The sequence below is a fragment of the Balaenoptera acutorostrata genome, chromosome 15 (genome assembly GCF_949987535.1).
Source record: "Balaenoptera acutorostrata chromosome 15, mBalAcu1.1, whole genome shotgun sequence".
Classification (NCBI taxonomy): domain Eukaryota; kingdom Metazoa; phylum Chordata; class Mammalia; order Artiodactyla; family Balaenopteridae; genus Balaenoptera; species Balaenoptera acutorostrata.
In genome coordinates this window covers 12,694,087-12,714,207 of record NC_080078.1, presented here as the reverse complement: position 1 = coordinate 12,714,207, position 20,121 = coordinate 12,694,087, and the positions used below count along the sequence as shown (strand labels likewise).

Sequence of the window (20,121 nt, the reverse complement as noted above, 5' to 3'; positions counted from 1 at the left end):
TGCTACCCTGCACTTAGGTCTTTTGTTTGTGTGTTTGTTTTTCTGGCTACTTATAAGATTTTCTCTTTCTCACTGGTTTTGAGAAATCTGATTATAATGTGTCTTGTTTTCCTTATCTGCCTATAATGTGTCTTGTTTTTTGCATGATGTTTTCTTCATATTTCTTGTGTTTAGCTCTGTAGGCTTATAGTTTTCATCAAATACTGAAAAATTTCAGACATTGTTTCATATTTTTTGTCCCCTCACTCTTCTCTCCTTGGGGACTCCAAGAACATATATATTAGGCTGTATGAAGCTGACACACAGCCCACTGGTGCTCTGTTCATTTTTTAAATTTTCTATTCTCTTAATGTTTCATTTTGCATAGTCTCTATCCCTATGACTTCAAGTTCACCCATCTTTTCTCCTGCAATATCTAATCTGTTAATTGCTTATGTTTTAATCTCACACCTTGTAGTTATTTCTAGAAGTTTGATTTTGTTCTTGTATTACTTAACTTTCTGAATATATGGAACACAATTACAGTAACTTTTTAAATGTTCTCTGTTGCTAACATCTATATCAGATCAGGGTTGCTTTTGATTGACTGATTTTCTCATTATGAATCATATTCTCGATTCCTTGCAAATCTGATTATTTTGAATTAAATGCTACATAATAGTTCTATGATTCGGTTAAGTTACTTGAAAAAAGGTTCATCCTTTCAGATCATTCATTTAAAATGTGTTAGGGGAGACTGCAGCAATGCTCAGTCAATTATTCCTCAATAATGAGGAAAGACCCTACTATGTACATGACCCAATACCTCATGAATCTGGAGGTTTTCCCATCTTGCTGGTGGGAACAGGCACTGTTCCTTGCTATGTGTGAGTGCCAAACACTATTCTCACTAATTCTTTTGGATGGTTCATTCCCAGGCCTCAGGCAATTTTTTCACATGTGTGAGCTGACTAGGACTTGGCTAAATAATGGAAAGCAATCCTCTGGAGATTTCTGGAATTCTTTCTCTCTAGTCCTGAGTCCTAGCTACCTTGTTCTTCCCAGATTCTCAGTATCTTCCCCTAATGCAGAGAAGTCTGCTGGGCTCCACCTGGTACCCGTAAGCTACCTCCCAACCCTGCATGAAGGCCTGAAACTCTCTCAAAGACAGTAAGTTGGGATAATCATAGGAATCACTACATTCATTTCCTGTCTCTCAGGCACTACTGTACTTCACTGCCTTATGTCCAGTGTTTTGCAAACTTCTGTTTAATGTATTTTGTCATTTTTTTTTTCTGATGGGATATTAAATTTAGTCCCTGTTACTCTATAGTGACTAAAAGCCCAAAGCTCTTTATAAATATTTTTCTTTAGCTATCTTACCATCAGTTGGCATATTATGAATTAATTTGATTGACTACAAGTGTCATGAGGATAGAGACTTTGTTTTACTTACGGCTACTATATCCACAGAAAGTAAAACAGAGGCAGGCCCATCTGTGAAATAATCAGTGTTAACTACAAATGTACACTATACCACAGAAAAGATTCTGTAGAAATGTACCAAACATCACATGTGGATGTCTATCATTGAAGACACTTGAGAAGCAACAGAAATCCTGGTATGTTAGTCTTTCTTGTCTATTTATCTGTTTTGAGCTCAAATAACTAAGAATTTTGTGTCCACAAGGAAGGAGAACAGCTCTTTGCATCTTCCATCAGTGAGGTTTTTGTGTGTTTCTGCATTTACTCTTTACATATGCCTAAAATTTTAGAATTGGAATAGTAAGCTCTCTATCTGTAGACCTAAGTATCTGTAATTCAGAATGGCCTCTACCTTAAAATGTGTGTGCAATGTTTTCCTTCCAACAGATAGTATTAATAATAAGATTATAAAGTCTCTAAACTTAAAAGAGTTCTGTTCTAGTAGGGTACTTAGTATAAATAAGGGCTTACATAAACTAAACATTCCTAAAATTACCAGAAAGCAAGAAATTATATTTCTAATACTTTAAACGTCATAGATTAAAAAATAATTCTTACATAAACCAACTCAAAAACATTTTACAAATCTAAGTTCACATAATTTAGGTGAAAACCTGCCAAATAAGATTAGTTTAATAAAATTTGGTTTAGTAAAAACAGCTATGTATTCTCTGATTTATCAGTGTTAAGTGTAATACAATTGTATATTTTAATTCTAGTTGAAATGTCCTTTTTAAATGTATACAGGTTTACTGCTCAAATAAGCTACCATTATTTCTCCTTTATGTTCCAGATTACAAAAAAATTAATTTGACTATATTGAATAATTATTCTAATGAACTTCATTCAACAGTAATTTTGTTGCAGTATGTCGGCTTGAACATAATTTCCAAGATTTTTAAGTATCTTAAAACCTGAAACTAATATTAAATTGAGTTATTTAATGGATATTCATTAGTTACCTAGGCCATATCTAAGAATGAATACTGAAATATTGATTACTAATCCTATTTTTAAATGTATATGGTTTTGGTTTTTATTTTTATAAGCTACAGAGAGGCTGTATATTTCAACCAAGTTAATGAATATGTTCATTTCTGATACTTTACAAGATTGTATAAGAGATGTGTATGGCTGTAGAAAATTAGTTATGCTTATTCATGATCTTTGCTAAAATGCTGATATGTGACAGGCAGTTCACAATTATCCACCCCTTCAGTTTTTATTTTTTTCCTGTGAAATAGAAGTTAGTTACTTTAGCTAAAAGTTATAATATAAAAAGTTGACATTATATTTAAGAACAAGAGTTTGTAAGAAATATAACTCTGTATGTTAAAGCTCTATGTGCTTCTGTTTTTCAAGGAAAAGAACATCTTTGCCCTAAAGTAGTGGTTCTGAAGATTTTTGGTTTTCAGACACATTTTCAACACTCTTAAAACTTATTGAGGACCTCAATAAGCTGAGCTGAGAAAGTTGAGAAGCAGACAAATTCATGAGATTAATAACCCAAGATCCAGTGGAGCAAGAATGAATTATACAGGACTGAATGAAGTGATGAGGGTTCATCAGTGGGATTTTTGTTTGTTTGAAATAACACTGATACTGTTTTAATGTCCTATTTTCTGTTTACATAAGGAACCGCTTTCTCTTTTGTCTTAATTTACTTACAATCCATAACAATTTAGTAGATTCTGCTTTAGAAACTAAAATATTTTTAAATGGTATCTTATTCTCATTCACCTCCCAGAATTCAGAAACTCTATGTCTTCTTACTTTTCATGGAAAGAGTTATTTGCAAAGGTTCAATAAGAATTGGTCTTCCTGTTTACCAGGATATACCTGGAAAAATTCCAAGGTCTTGTCTGGAATGCCATATTTGAGGGTAATGCTTATTTAATCAGATATAGTTGGACACTTTTAAAGAATCAAGGTTGACCTTACAGAGCCATTACTTAAAAGACCCTCCTAGAAAAACTAGCCTGGTACCTGGCTTATAGGGTCCAGTCTTAAAACTAGGAAAGAAGGTGACTTCCTGGCAGGCCACTTTGGGATATTTAGGGAACTTTGAGAAGAAAGAAATTCACCCAAATATACAGGTACTGCAGGTAGTGGAGTTTCCTGGGTTTGAGTTCCCAGCCTAAAGACAGCAAATACTAGAGACTTGTGCAGTAGGAGAGTCATATAAAACCTTCCAACAAAAGCAAACTTTAAGATGTTTATTTACATAGGTATTCTTGCTGCACCTATGTAAATAATCACACCAAATCTAATGAAACCAACCTTCCTTTGAGACTATTTTTTATTAAATAGGGGAAGATCTATGCTTCAAAGGAACACTATGCATTGCTTATGGTGAACTCTTCAGCATTATGTTTTTCTCATTTCATGAGAGCTAACTTCCAACTCTGTAAATTCTAGATATGTAACAGCAATGTAAAATAATGATTATCTATAATCAAGCAAATTCTGTCTTGTCATGTTGAGGCACAACTGACTTCCCTCAAAGCCATGTCTGCTTCCATTTTCATATTCATTCAATATTCCTCATCTATAATTGTGTCTGTTCTTTGGATTCTCCTTTGAATTGGGAGAGTTATAATATCTGAAATATCTAATTTCATCATTATTTATTAAATAAAATCTTTGAAACATGTACATTTTATAATATATGAGTCATGATTTTACCTTTGCTTTGAAAACCACCTTTCAACAAACGAATCAACTGTACAAAACTTTAATATCTTCGGATTTTATTTTCTATCTACAAACACTCTTCAACTACTTCCTTGTGTTGAGGGTGCTACATTAGAACCTTTTGTTTAATTCTCTGAAATCCTTCCACTCTCTCAGACAAAATATCAGTCACCCAATGATGTTTAGGTTCCAAAGTTCTAATGATTTGCAAATGTGGACTATATACAAAAATGAAAATAAAGAGGTGGCTTTGATAGTCACCTACTTACACATATGTTCAAATGCACACTCTTAAATTTTTTAATAAAATTGAATCACTGGTCCAAAACTGCATATCAGATTATTCCAGGCTCTGAAACTGTGAATGATCTTTCTAAAAGGCATAGATTTCTTCCAAAATATTAAAAGTGATCTCTGTCCAGAGAGAAGTACAGAGTACTCATTTTTCATGATTTGAAACTGAAACCCTAAGAAACAGAAGGCTTTATATGTGACAGCTTAAATGCTTGTAATCAAACTAATTGACAGCACAATGACCTGGAATGAGTTTAAAAGCACTATATTAAATGTTTAGCGATCAGTGAAGCAATCCTTTATTATTCAGGCTCATATTTTGCAATTTTATCATGTTATAGGATGAAATGTGGCTGGGGGTTGGAGAGCAGAAAATAGGAGAAAAGGAAAAATACATAAATAATTCCGTTCCTTCAAAAGAGTAAATGAACCAAGAACGAGACTATTGCTGAATGATGGAAAGAGGAGTTAAAATGTAATAAAATTAGCCTGATGACTGGAATCAGGACTAAAAACATTAAACAAGCTATCTGTTGCCTAAAGAAATCTTATGTATGTAGAAATTGATAGAGTTCGAAATACAGATTCTGTTCACAAAAATGTAATGTATTATAAATAAAACTCACTGGGTAATTTTCTCAAATAGAGGAGTACCTGGACCCATAAAAGTAATTCTACCAAAAACCAATGCAGTCTTCTTCCTGCTTTCCCCAAGTATAAACACATCCTACACAAAACTTAATGAAGATCTTCACATAAGTATGACAAAGTAACTATGTGGCAGAAAAATGATCAAGTAAAATTAAATGTAAGATTTAGATAAATATCTAAATGGGTCTTGGACAAGTGATAGTATAGCAAGAAAAGATAAGATACAGATAAAAATTTCCTAAAACAAATGTGCTTATAATTAAATCAGCTGGTAATTACAACTGCTGAGGTCTCTCAAATTACATTATGCATATGTACAACTAAAGTCTATGAACATGTGTTGGGATGACTCCTCCAAAATCTCTTGAGAAGCTTGTTACAAATCAAATGCTTCTAGGTTGGTCGGGGTGAGGGTGTTCAAAGTGATACTTTTGAAAAGTAAAAATCTTCCCAGGAAATACTACACTTATAAATAACATATAGGTCAAAGAAGAAATCTGAAGATAAATAAAATATATTTTTATTTTCACTTAGTTAAAAATAACATCCAAATTTGTGAAATACAGTGAAAGCAGTCCTTAAAGAAAATTTATACTACTGAATGCATATATTAGAAAAGATCATTCTAAAATCAGTAATCAATGCTTCCACATAAGAAAACTAGATAAATTAGAGCAAATTAAATCCCAAGTAAGCAGAAGAAAAAAAATTATAAAAATTAGAGTAGAAATCAATGAAATTAAAAACAGAAACTCAATACAGAAGATCAATAAAACCAAAAGCTTGTTCTCTGAAAAGGTCAATAATATCAATAAGCCTCTACCCAGGCTAACTAAGGAAAAAAAAAGAGAAGACACAATATATTAATATCAGAATGAAAGTGGGGACATCACTACAGATCCCATGGACATTAAGAAAATAATAAATGAATACAATGAAGAATTCCATGACACAAATGATAACCTAGATGAAGTGGACCAATTCTTTGAAAGACTTCTGTCAAAACTCAAGAAGAAATAAATAATCTGAATAGGCCTGATTAAAGATATTGAATTAAGGGCTTCCCTGGTGGCATAGCCCATTCATGATAAAAAGCTCTCAGCATACTGGGAGAATAAAAGGGAACTTCCACACCTTGATAAAGAATATCTATAAAAAACCTACAGCTAATATCATACATACTGGTAAGAAATGCAGTTTTGCTATAAGATCAGGAACAAGGCAAAGATGTTCCCTCTCACCACTCCTTTTCATCATCATATTAGAAGTCGTAGCTAATACAATAAGACAACAAAAGGAAATAAAAGGTAAACAGACTGGGAAGGAAGAAATACAACTGTCTTTGTTCACAAATGAAATAATCATCTATGTAGAAAATCTAAAAGAAATATTAAAAAATCCTCCTAGAAGTAATAAGTGAAAAGAATAAGGTTGCAGGATACAAGATTAATATTACAAAATTCAATTACATTCCTATATACCAGTAATGAACAAGTGGAATTTGAAATTGAAAACACATTATCATTTATATAAGTACCCCCAAAGTGAAATATTTAATTATGAATCTAACAAAATATGCTCAAGATTTATATCATGAAAACTATAAAACTCTGATGAAAGATATCAAAGAAGTACTAAATAAATGCAGAGATATCTCATGTTCATGAATAGGAAAACTCAGTATTCTCAAGATGTCATTTCTTCCCAACCTGATCTATAGATTCAACACAATTCCAATCAAAATCCCAGCAGGACATTTTCTGGATATCAGCAAACTGATTCTAAAGTTTATATGGGGCTTCCTTGGTGGCGCAGTGGTTAAGAATCCACCTGCCAATGCAGGGGACACGGGTTCGAGCCCTGGTCCGGGAAGATCCCACATGCCGCGGAGCAACTAAGCCCGTGCACCACAACTACTGAACCTGCGCTCTAGAGCCGATGTGCCACAACTACTGAGCCCGCATTCCTTGAGCCCGTGCTCCGCAACAAGAGAAGCTGCCACAACGAGAAGCCTGCACACCTCAATGAAGAGTAGTCGCTGCTCAACGCAACTAAAGAAAGACCGCGCGCAGCAACAAAGACCCAATGCAGCCAAAAATAAATAAATAAATAAATAAATTGATAAATTGATAAAATAAAAAAAAATAAAGTTTATATGAAGAGGCAGAAGACCCAGAATAGCCAATTCAATGTTGAAGGAGTGACAAAACACAACTTCAAGAGTTATTATAAATAAGTATCTACTTATTTATAATAATCAAGACTCCGTGATATTGGGGAAAAAAAAAGACAAATAGATTAATGCAATAGAATTGAGAGATCAAAAATAGACACACATAAATATAGTCAACTGATCTTCGACAAAGAAGCAGAGGATAGAACTCATTTATCTACTAGTCGCAAGTATTTACCCATAACATCTTCCCAATTCCCCCGCCCACAGCCCCTGGTAACCACCATTCTACTCTGAGTTTTTACAGGTTCAGTTTTTTAAGATTCAACATGTAAGTGATACCTAAGCTAATTAAAAATGGGCAAAGGACCTGAATAGAGATTTTTCCAAAGAAAAATGAATATGAAAAGATGCCCAACATTACAAATCATCAGGGAAATGCAGATCAAAACGAGATATCACTTCACATCTGTTCAGATGGCTTTTATCAAAAAGACAAGAGATAAATACTGACAAGGACACAGAGAAAAGGGAACCCTTATACACTGTTAGTAGAAATGTAACCTGGTATGGCAACTATGAAAAACAGTATGGGAGTTCCTCAAAACATTAAAAATTGAACTACCATATGATCTAGCAAAACTACTCCTGGGTATATATCCAAAGGAATTGAAATCAATGTCTCAAAAGGGTAACGGCACACCCACGTTCACTGCAGCATTATTCACAACAGCCAAGATATGGAAACAACCCGAGTATCTCTCAATGGATAAATGAATAAAGAAGATGTGAGATAGACAGATCGATCTCACATCTTTTATACATATATATATATATATATATATATATATATATATATATATATATAGGAGTATTATTCAGACATGAGAAAGAAGGAATTTCTGCCATTCACGACAACATGGATATACCTTGAAGGCATTATGCTAAGTGAGGTAAGTCAAAGAAAGATAAATACTGTATGATACCACAAGGTGATTTTTGAAGTCCCTTCTTACCCAGAGGTTCTGTAACCCTAAGCCTACATAAAGTCAAAATCATAGGTCTATTTTTTTTTTAATTTTTATTTATTTATATTTATTTTTGGCTGTGTTGGGTCTTCGTTTCTGTGCAAGGGCTTTCTCTAGTTGCGGCAAGCGGGGGCCACTCTTCATCGCGGTGCACGGGCCTTTCGCTGTCGTGGCCTCTCTTGTTGCGGAGCACAAGCTCCAGACGCACAGGCTCAGCAGTTGTGGCTCACGGGCCTAGTTGCTCCGCGGCATGTAGGATCTTCCCAGACCAGGGCTCGAACCCGTGTCCCCTGCATTGGCAAGCAGATTCTCAACCGCTGCGCCACCAGGGAAGCCCCATAGGTCTATTTTAATTAACAAATTGAAAGCTGGCAATTTAGCAACAGATGAAAATAACTTGAAAATATTATGCCTCTGTACAAATGCAGCTTAAAGCTTCCATTCAGTCATGCATGATGCTTAACTATTTAATATTTGTTTAAAAGAACACATTGAATTTTCTAGTTTCCTTTGCTTCTCAGAATGTTCTAGTATTAATGCTCCTTTTGTTCAGAGAAGTCAGGTTTTCATAGCACAGAGTTAGTTCTGTTACAAAGTTATTTTTTAAATGTCTTAAATAAATTCTAAGGGAACCAAATTTCTTGCCTCCTTTGTGTTTAGGACTGAGATGCTAACTTACCATGATTCTTTCTGCACAGGATATAGCCCTAATTTACCTTGGCAGAGTCAGGCCTGTTTCCCACAAAGGTAAGTTACTGACAGGATCCTCTTGCAAAAGGGAAAACGTGAATGTTTTCTTTAGAAACTAAAATGGAAATGGAGAACTTTTGGGAGTTATTCGAGAAATGTGGCACACGGTGGGCTTGAGTGAGTTCTTACTGGTCTCTGTAATGTTACCTACATCATTCAGATTCTCCCCAATTTCCTTCTGGAGCACTCCAGCTGTACATATAGTCATTTGTTGGTCTCGGCAAGATTTTATGAGATGTGATGAATATATGAAATATTTGGAGTACACTAGGAACCACAGCTGTTATGCCTTGCTGCATTTTTAATGGCTCCTTAAAATCAGAGGCCACTACACACAGCAGCACATTTAGACAAGAAACACTGCAATTATCTGGCTTCACCACTCCATTGCAAATCTGTGAGTACATTACAGTTTACAAGCCCTAATAGACAGTCATCACCTTTGGCAACGCTTCCACTCCAGAATAGCTACAATCTGGATTAATTACCAGGCAGTGATCAATAGAGACTGATAGTCTTGTTTGTTTTGTTTTGTTTGTACCCTGCAAACCAGATACCAAAAATTTCAGAAAGAAATTAAGTGTAGTATAAGGTGGGCCCCTTTAACATGACTGTTAGTGAAGCTAATTACTATAAGAAAACTAGAGATCATTCATTAGCCTGCTAAGCAAATTAGGTTTGTTAATAGTGATTTATTTATTTATTTATCTTTGGCTGCTCTGGGTCTTCGCTGCTGCACACGGGCTTTCTCTAGTTGCGGCGAGTGGGGGCTACTCTTCACTGCGGTGCGCGGGCTTCTCATTGCGGTGGCTTCTCTTGTTGTGGAGCATGGGCTCTAGGCACACAGGCTTCAGTAGTTGTGGCACATGGGCTCAGTAGCTGTGGCTTGAGGGCTCTAGAGCGCAGGCTCAGTAGTTGTGGCACACGGGCTTAGTTGCTCCACGGCATGTGGGATCTTCCCGGACCAGGGCTTGAACCCGTGTCCCCTGCATTGGCAGGTGGATTCTTAATCACTGCGCCACCAGGGAAGTCCCAACAGTGATTTATAATGCCAATCCTTGGGTAACTGTGTTGGTCCTTTCAAGTATATGCGTACAGGACCTGACAGTTTATTAACTGCGCTATATCTAAACCACTTGTCACCTGGGTGCTTTGGTTAAAACGACATCGTGTTTTAAATGGATAAACATTTTTACACAAGCAAAATGCGTCTTAAATGTTTGGCTTCTGAAGTACTGGGAGAAAAGTAAAGTGTCTCAAACTATCTAAGCCTCCAATAACTCTTGTTTACTGCTAGAGCTAACTATAGGAAAATGTGACACTTGGAGTTAAAGTAGCACTTTTCCTTTTTAACAAGCCCCAGTTGTGTTTTTTAACCTCTTTTCAAATGATACTCTTGGTATTTCACCAAGCTCTAAGTTTCTTATGCAATGGACTGGGAGGCATTTAATTTACAATTTCAGGAAAAATATTTTTTAAAGCAGTTAAGCAAAGGAATGAGTCCTTTGATCTGAAATATTCTGATTGATAGTCCAAAAAACTCCAGACCAGCTAAATCTATCAAAATAAAGGTTGGGTGGGTAGTCAGAGAAAACCTTGGGGTTTGACATGGCCCATGGCTCAGTTTATACAGCTCATACCAACTAATTCAACATTTCTGTAATTTGGAAATCTCCAACAAGGATAAAACAACTGCCCTTAAAGCCAGTGTAGGGGAATAAATAAAGTTACTTTCTGAATTCCATGACAGTGACCTGTACGTTCCCTCTGGGTCTGTCAATGCACTTTGCTTAAGCCTTTACTGCATCATCTCTACGACAGTAAGGATATACTAGCTATGGGACAGAATAAGTTTATAGCCTATTTCTATGTGCTAACATAACTGAATAATGCAAATATAAAACATTGTTCATTATTGTTAATTTCAAAGAAAGGCAGACTTGGTCACGCAATCAAAATCTGGAAACTTTTCAATGTTGACACTGAAGAGCAGTGTTCATTAAGCAGTAAGGGGACTATGGCCTTGCACTCCTGTGGCTCAAAGGACAGTGGAGAAAGGTAGCAAAGCCTATCAAAAGGGCTGGTCCCATGTGGCCGACATTTAGGTGTGAGGCAGATAGAATCACGGATCTTGGACTATTAGAACCAAAGGCCCTTTAGCAAATATCTAGTTCAGTGGCTGGTGAAACCTTTTTTTTTTTTTTCCCTCAAATCATTTTTTTCTTAAATCATGTTTTGTTTTGGAAAATGATCTACTTTCTCCAAATCTGAGGGGCCAAAGAGGAGGGGGGAGAAGACAGGGAGACCAGGCAGACGGCTAGATCCCATATCCATGAGGAGCCCCTGGGTTTTCATCTTACCTCCCTAATTAGAGTTTGCAACAGCCAACAACAAAGATTCCTATAGATAGAAAATGTTTAAAAATACTTAGCCTATCCCCTCACAGAAATGTTGAGAAAATGAGAGTGTTGGGGGATTGGTGGCAGCTGGAGACACCAATTGATTCTTTCACATCTGTTTATTTTATTCACCAAATTTCTCAATCCCCTTGTACTTCATGAGGAAGCTAACAATGGTGTGGAGACAGAAGACAATTTCCACAGGGTGAGCTAGAAGAGTCATCCCACTGTACAGATTCTACAAGTGAGTAAATGCCTGCTCACCCAAATTTAACTTGTTGTGTTCACTTAATCAGGGTATGTTGCTCATGGCTCACAGATCCTATGCCCAAAATCAAAGTGTTAACAACCAATCAAAAACACTTTAAAAAGGTAAGAACTGGAAATGGAAAATAAAATAATATTTTTAGTCTAAGTCCCTTGAAATTAGAGTTTATTGGTGCCTTACACGGAAGAATCTGTCGGAATGCAGATGCTTAGTCCAGATATAAATCAACCCTCCAGTGTAAATAAGATTAATTCTGTGGTTCCTAATCTTAACGAAACACCTACTTAAGTGTAGAGTCTAGTTTTGTTACTTTCTAGGAGGCAAATATAGTTCAGGGAAGTATTTTAAATGTTACAGTTCAAAACTGTGGCAACTACCATTAGAAAGAACAACTGATTTCATTTGCCCAAATGCTTCTGCATAGTACACAGACAGCCTCAAAATCATTAGCAATGTCCTAGATTTTAAGGTGACGGATAGGTTGCAAGGTTTTTGTTCTATTATTATAATCAAAATAATATTCAGTAAAATTCTTATATTAAATATTACATAATTAACCGTTTTAGTGACGTTGCGCTCACTTTGGATACAGGGACCTCTGAGGCTGTTTCAAACATACTTAGGTGATTCACTGGGTAACTGTTGGGGGTCACTTAGGGAAATTACATCAACAAGCACATCTCAAAGACATTTTGTGACAGGCATACAGCTGAATTTTCAGGACATACTGAAGTTCTTACAGGATATTATTGTTTTAATATAAATTTAAATTTGGGTGGCAATGTTTTGTTCTCCTGTTATTTTGGCCACATCTTTAAACTATCATTGAAGATAATTAAATTTCTAACTACGTATGCTAACTTCCAAACTCATTATGTTTCTAAAATAGAATCTCTTCTTTCCTGGGATTCCTATTCAAAGTAAAAGAAGCATCACAATCATCAATCCTTGGTTTGATGACTCATTTTTAACAGTTCACTAAGCTAAGTTCAGGTCTCCCTATAAACCATCTCCTTCCTACTCACCCAACTCCTTTCCCTGTGCTTTTCTCCCTATTGCTCCCTCTGCCTCAAACTTTGTTCCACCTTTTCTTTATCTGTTGAAAATATTAAGTATCCATCAAGTTCTGCAAAATTTATGCCTCCTACAATTAACTCACCCTAATATATACCCCCAGGTGTTCTACTTACATTTCTCATAGGACTGATCAATTTGCTTTGTATCAAATTCAACTACATAACCTAGACTTGAGGGCCAAGCTTACATCTTATTTATCTTGAGAGCTAAGAATAGATATTTAACACATACTTGACAATTAAAATCAATTGAATTCTCCATCTGTGAGCTGTTTTCCAACTGAGTTTTTACCAATGGGTCTAAAAGTCCCCTATAATAACTGGAGATGCCTGACGAAATTCAGATTTTAAAAATTTCCATTAAAATGGAAACTTGTCAGTAAATAAGTAATGGCCAATAATTCATTTACTCAGAGTTAATTACTAATAAATATAAATGCTGGAGTCTTATTTGAGTGACATCTTTAAAATACTCAGTGTTATTTACCTTAAATATAAGCACTCAAAGGTTAGGAATAAATACTTGAGTTACAAAATCCTCTCACAGCATCACTAGCAAGTACTGGCAGGTGGGAAATAAGATGACTTCGGGTGGGGTCGCGGTCAAGGCCAGGTTGATATATTTGCACTTTTAAGTTAAAACCCATGGAAACATTATAAAGTCTGAGAATGTTAGGTCTCTGTACAGCCCCAAACCTCTCATTTAAGTACAATGTGTCAAAATGTTTAAAAGCATCAAAAAGGAAAGGATCTGGGTTTAGGGAAGACTAAATTCCCTGAAAAGGGGGCCATAGTTTTTTACTTCTATAACCCATCACCTAGAACAGGGCCTGCCAGAGAAGGTGCTTAATACCTACTGAAAGACAAAATGTCAAAAGTGTCTGCTTAAAGAAAAGCTCAGTCTATTAGATAAACAATTACATTTTTTTGAAAGTTTGATCTTTTTAAAGAAACTCATTTGACTCTTACCTAACGATAAAGTCCACTCTGAGATTTTAAAAAGAAGCAACTATGGTTATACAAAATACCACCAATCAGTTTTGAGAGTTATAAACTTACAGAAAAAAAATATTTTAAGGGTTTATATAGTCAAAAGCTTAGGAGAAAGAATTTAATCCCTTTATGATCTTATAACTTTGAATGGAAAGTCACAGGTCAATATTTTGCACCTACTGCCTGTTACCAGCACTATCAACATTGTTTCTTAAGTAATTCTACAGCACAGGAAAACAGTAATAACACAAATCCCATTTTAAGATGTGTACCACTACACAATTCCCCTTTATTATATAATGTGGTAGTTTTTTTAAATCACCAGGTAGAAGTGGGTTGGTTTCCTTGATAAAGAGTGTATATTACTTGATGTGAGTCAAATGAGGAGGATGAAAAATATTAGTTGAGAACCATTAAGAAAAAGCTCTGTATCACTGGAGTGTACAAAAGCAGGATCCAAGCTCTTTGAGACTATGGGCCTAAGACACTTAAATTCAAACCTGGAAGAAGGCTGAAAATTATCCAGAGAAGCAGGCAGGACCTGTCACCTAAATAAAACAACACCAGGGATCAAGTTCAGCCTGACAAGTAACTTACCGCTACACCAATGGTAGCTCCCAACTACCAGCTTATGGAGCCAAGTGCTTGTAAAGAGTGAGTCCGGATCTTTCCTGTGATGACACACCAGATCTCTGGCAACTATGAGATGTTTTTACTGGTCTTCTCACTCTACTGCCTTCAGTTACTTCATTCAGGTAGGCTAGGGCATCCACTTTTTAGCGACAGACAGCAGCAAGCATGTGACACAACCTCATAAACTTGAATATGTTGAACAGGTCTTTCTTAACCTCCCAGCCCAACCCCAAGAGCTATCAGCAGTCTTTAAATGCCTCAAGTCTAAGGGAGAAAATCAACAAATAACTTTAATAGACAAATTAAACAACCATAATATGTGGACAGCCTATAGAATATTTCATTCCAACCTCATCATGATCATAGAGGATCACAGAGAAGGAATTCCATATTTGTTTTATGTTTCTATATGGAGTAAACTGATATACAGCTGACCAAACACAAAATCCTAGACTCCTGAGAAAGCTACGAGAAGAATGTAATGAGAATAAAATATTCCTATCCTACAGTTATAAATTACAACATTTACTTTTTATCATGAATTTCTAGTGGTAATCCTCTACCACCACAACATTGCACAACCACTTAATGAGGCCAAGTTTATTCCATCACACACTACAGTGGGAATAACAGAAGAGAATACATATTATTTCCTATTAATGAGAGCTGTTTTGCGTGCATTAAATATCTTATTTAATAATCACAACTCTCTTAGGTAGATAAAGATGAGGAAACAGACTCAGAGACATCAAATAATTCACCCAAGGGCACACAGTAGTCTTCATATCATTCTGTCTCTAAATTCTTAATTGTACACTATGCATAATAAAACTTCAAATACATGTAAAAGAAGAAAGTAAAGAAAATGTGTTCACTGCATCAATGTTTAAAAAAAAAAAGAAAAAGAAAATCCTACACATTCCAGCAAGTTTTGGTACTCTCGCCAAAAAAATAAAAAAGCAAATAGATTCCAACTAGTCTATACTTGCATTTATATTTAGAATATGAGCTGGGCATGAGTATGTAATGAATATATATGTGTGTCTCTCTGTGTATATAACACCCACATTATTCAAAGCTCCCAAAAATGTGAAAAGTTTGTTCCAATCCTTCTCTATTTTGTCTACTTTAAGAATTCTTTGCAATATGCTTATGTAAATACTGATTTTAGCTGCTGTTCTCATTTCTCAAATCTTCAGCTTATAAATGGATTGGAAAAGTGACAGACCTAAGCAGACATCTTTGGAACACAAAACCAAGGAGATATAAACAAATACAACTAAATCAAAAACAAAGGTTTCTTCTTAAAACCCTTTAACTTACCACAACTGATAAATGAAAAGAATGGAAAGAAAGTAAAATATACTGGCTGTGGATAAGGTACACACACGTGTGTGTGTGTACACATACACATGCACGTGCATATAGGTAGGTGGGCATCTATTTTATTAGCACACACAATGATCAGCATTTTACCTTAGTTCACTAAAAGCTCTACAGGAGCATACAGTCTAAATGAAAGAAGATTCTGAAGTTAGAGTAACATTGGGGCAAGGGAGAGTATTTAAGAAAACAGTTCCAGGTTGTTAAGCTCAAGAGGTGAGTGCCTTCAGTTTTCTTATACCAGAATTCACATTATGGTTCAATTGCATTAATAGCTCTTTGACTCTGCAGGTGATTTGCCTCCGTCCCCACTTCAAAGAGATGCTGAAGAGGATTAAAGTTGAAGTATCACCATTCCACTTACCTGATGCTGAACCTTCATTACAGACTTAAGTAAAGGTTATTATGACATCATAGATCATAAAACACAGTGCAAAGAATATGTTGGCCTGAAACTACTAAAAGTTGTGAATATACTATTTTCCACTCAGAAGTGTGAAACTCACCAATGCTGAAGTTAGTACCTGAAATTAAGTATTACATGTGACATTGTTGATATGAAAATTGAAACAGAAGACACTTTTTGATGAGGACTTGGCAATAATATCAGTGGATTTTGCACTTTGATAACATAATAATCTCATTATTGGAAACACATTCTAAGTAGAGCATTTTTGTCATAGTTGAGAGCTGAACATACATCTGGTATGTATCTTCTTCATGTAAGCTAATAATACTACAGATTTTTTATATATAAGCAAAGTAATATTAAGAATAATTTTTCCAAAATAAGAAAAAAGCTTTTATACTCATCAAAAATTGTGTAAGTGTAAAATTTATTTGAGATTCATAATTGCAAAGACTCTTTTTTCACAGGAACCTATCACTAGAGAATTAAAATAAACATTCCTGGAATTAGAGAGAGAAATAAGTGACCAAAAGCATAATAAAATTCTCAGTGCTTCTAGAGGTGACTTTCTTCTTTCAGAGTGCTCATACTGACAGTTAAAAATATATATATTAGAATGTTCAGTCTAGAAGTGATCAAAGGCTGAGTCAGTGGCATTGGCCTTCTTCTGCTGAAGAAAGCAAAGAGGGGGAATTTAGCTTTTGGATAGAGAATAAACATTGGCAGTCTCCAGATTTTACTTCCAACATCTCAACCCACATCCAGCCTGGTGTGAAGAGATGGCAGATGGGAATACTTCTGTTATTTCAACTGCTGAAGCAGGATCCTGTTTCAGCATCCTGCTTGTTTCTGTAAGCATGAATATTCAACCATAATAAGGAGCAATGATGTGTGCTGACTGTATTAAGCAGGTACCAAAAAAAACTTTACCCTTTTTCTCCTCGTATCGTAGATTAAGACAAAAAAAAAAAAAAATCAACATTTAGAAAATGCCACTTCTTCCAAGCTTGGAAAAGACTTATTATTCAATGAAATGATGCTTGTTTTCATGAATTTAACATAAATGTATGGAGAGAAATGTGTGGGCAGAAGAAAACCAGAGTAATTAGCATTTTAGAGGGAAGAAATTTAAAGGCAACGAAACTGAATCAGTAATTCTTTTCCACTTTATTTTCATGATTTCATTATTTTCTCAGAAAATGCTGAGCAGATATTAGAGTATCAGTGTTTGTCATTTGGAACATAAATCATATTCCTTTAAATTCCTTAAATTCCTCTAAATACTACAACAAATGTCTACACTGGCATGTTATCCTGTTGTGTAAATAATGTCTATTTATAATTCTTGATTTATACCGTGAAAAGTATTATTGAATCCAAGAAGGGTAATTTAGCTATAGGTAAAAGAAATGAAATGACAATTTCTTTATAAATGAGAAACATTGTGATAAGCCCTGAGGTATGTCACCATCCACACCCTTCTCAAAGGACAGAAATAAGGTCTTGAAATGAAATAATACATCTATATTTGATAAAATGAGGAGTTTAATGATTGAAGAAAAAAAAATCTAAAGGCCACCTACTCAGACTGTGAGGGAAAACATCCATTAAAACACCACCTCTCATCAAAATTAAAAAATGGCAATTCATTGTATATGTGGGGAAGTTCTTCAAGAGATCTTAAAATGAATATATACCTCAATGCATAAAATGAATTGTCCACCACACGACACTTCTCACTAAAAACACAATTTTGTAGGAAAGGTGGCACGAGGCAATCACGTTTCCCTGTATCCCCCGTACACTGCCAGGTAAGGAGCAAATGTTCTCGGTGCTGGGAACCAGGCCCACATCACAGACTGACTTGTGATCCCTAGAGCCCGGCAGGTTATGTATTTTAAAAGTGAAACAACTCTTAGTAAAAGGATGGACATCAGTCTGCTCTTTAGGACTGAGAAGGAATTTCTTGGATTTTTTTCACATCCTAATGAGCATACATTATACAAGTAAATCAATGCCAGTACGAGGCACACATGTGGAAGTTGAGATAAACTTACGAAGTAGCCTGTTCCCAAGCTGGAAGGAGCTGAACTCTGCAAGAAAGCATAAAGACAAAGTGGAAAATCAGCAATGGTTTTTAACACATTCCAATCCACACAGCTCATTACCAGTCCTTCGCAGGCTTTTCATCACTACACCACATCGCCTGTATACGCGGCCCCTTGTCATCTGCTACTGATACAAACACCGTGTTGCTTAATTTTCCCCTTTACATCTCTCAACAACTCAGAGATGCTAACGTGCTATTTACTGAATTCCAAGATTCTGCGGTGGATGTAATTGCCAATTTATTTGACAGGCAGCTGGGTAATGAATTAATGATGGCATTTCGCCCTGCACTGAGACTAAACAGACACGCATCAGCCTGCCTCCCTGACTTGCTGACATTCAATGCCCTGGTCTCAAGCTACTCAGTTTTGTGGCCGCAAAGGGGCAGGCAAGAGGAAAAAGCCCAGACTGACTTGAAAATAAAAAGCCCAGTGGGTTTGGATGACTTTTCCAGTGTGTGACCTACTTGCCAGTTTATCCCCTCAAGGCACCAGTTAGTACACACAGAGTTCTTTTCAAAAATGAGACATTTTGTAAACATAATTAGTAGACTAAAATGCAAAGAATGTGTGGGTAAAGGGAAGTAGTGAAAAGCACCATTTTTCTAAAGGTTTTAGTCACAAAAATGATCAATTTAGGCTTCCATAGTTCTCACACACAGGGAATTAAAGAACAGTGATGCTGAAAGGTACATGCGGCATCACTCCTTAGGGGAAAGAGACCCCCAAAGCAGAACTTGGTTTGTGCTTTAAACTTGTCTGTTTTTGTATGTTTGTTTTTTTCCTAAAATCTCTCATTACAAATTCTTTAATTTTTAGTGTCCTCTTTATGAACAAGAGAGGCCCCAAATAAGTTTGAAACAAAAAGAACGCGAACACTGAGGCAGCCCTCGGGTCTCAGCTAAGCATCCTTGCACCAGCAAGGCCTCTCCCTGCCTAGCTTGGGTCAGCTGTTACACCTTCCATGGAGGGACCGGACTTCCATGGTGATGCAACAGTTACTCAGGTAACCTCTAACTGTTCCACCGAAATGTCCTGTCCCTACTCTGCAAACCACAGGTAGCAGGGACCATCTGCTCGACTCCTCATGGCTTCCCCAGAGCTTAGCTCAATGCCTTGCACACAGGATGCATTTAATAAGTATTTGTTGAATTAGTGTATAAATAAATGAATGAATGAATGGATTGTATGGGAGTGGGGCTCAGGTGAATTTAATATCTCCAAAAATACAGTAGATGTGATTCTTAATTTTACACTGGCTTTGAGAAGGAAATAATAGTGCTGTAAGTACAAACAGCATCCGCATCAAACAAGGACAGTATGCTCCTAAATGCAGCTCCCAAAGCAAAACTTTCTTCCCCTCAGTGTTCCAGACAGGCTCAGGGGAATAAAGAATGCTAGATGCGTGATCCTGTACACTGGACTTGATTTTCAAAAATCCTGTTGCATTCTTGATCCCATAAACAGTATGTAGGGATATCCACAGTAGTCATGGAGACAGCTTCTCAGCAGTGATTAGCCATGTGACAGCATCACCTGTTTTCGGCACCTACACCCCTCCGTGGAACAGAGGAAGGCAAAAGCCAAGTTAGATCTCCACTAGCCTGAGTCATGCCCCGGGGAGGTAAATTCACTTTAGGATGAATTTCTCAGAGAGAGAGCATGGGGTTTGTTAATTTCAGTATTTTTCCCCCTTTCTGCAAATGTATTTTATCCCAGAAGCAGAAGGACTCCTTCAAACCCACCTCCCCACCCCCACATACATATCATCTTATTGTATACCAAAGAAAATTACATC

The 20,121-nt window shown here is 36.0% G+C and overlaps 1 protein-coding gene across 4 annotated transcripts in view; it reads right to left on the bottom strand.

Moving 5' to 3' along the window:
* Positions 1 to 20,121, bottom strand: part of AUTS2 (activator of transcription and developmental regulator AUTS2) — a 1,113,272-nt gene that overhangs the window by 589,413 nt on the left and 503,738 nt on the right. For all 4 annotated transcript variants that reach the window (XM_057528426.1, XM_057528428.1, XM_057528427.1 and 1 more), the window contains one exon: positions 18,273 to 18,308. In XM_057528426.1, coding sequence (XP_057384409.1) covers positions 18,273 to 18,308 — 36 coding nt within the window. The remainder of the gene's footprint in view (positions 1 to 18,272; positions 18,309 to 20,121) is intronic.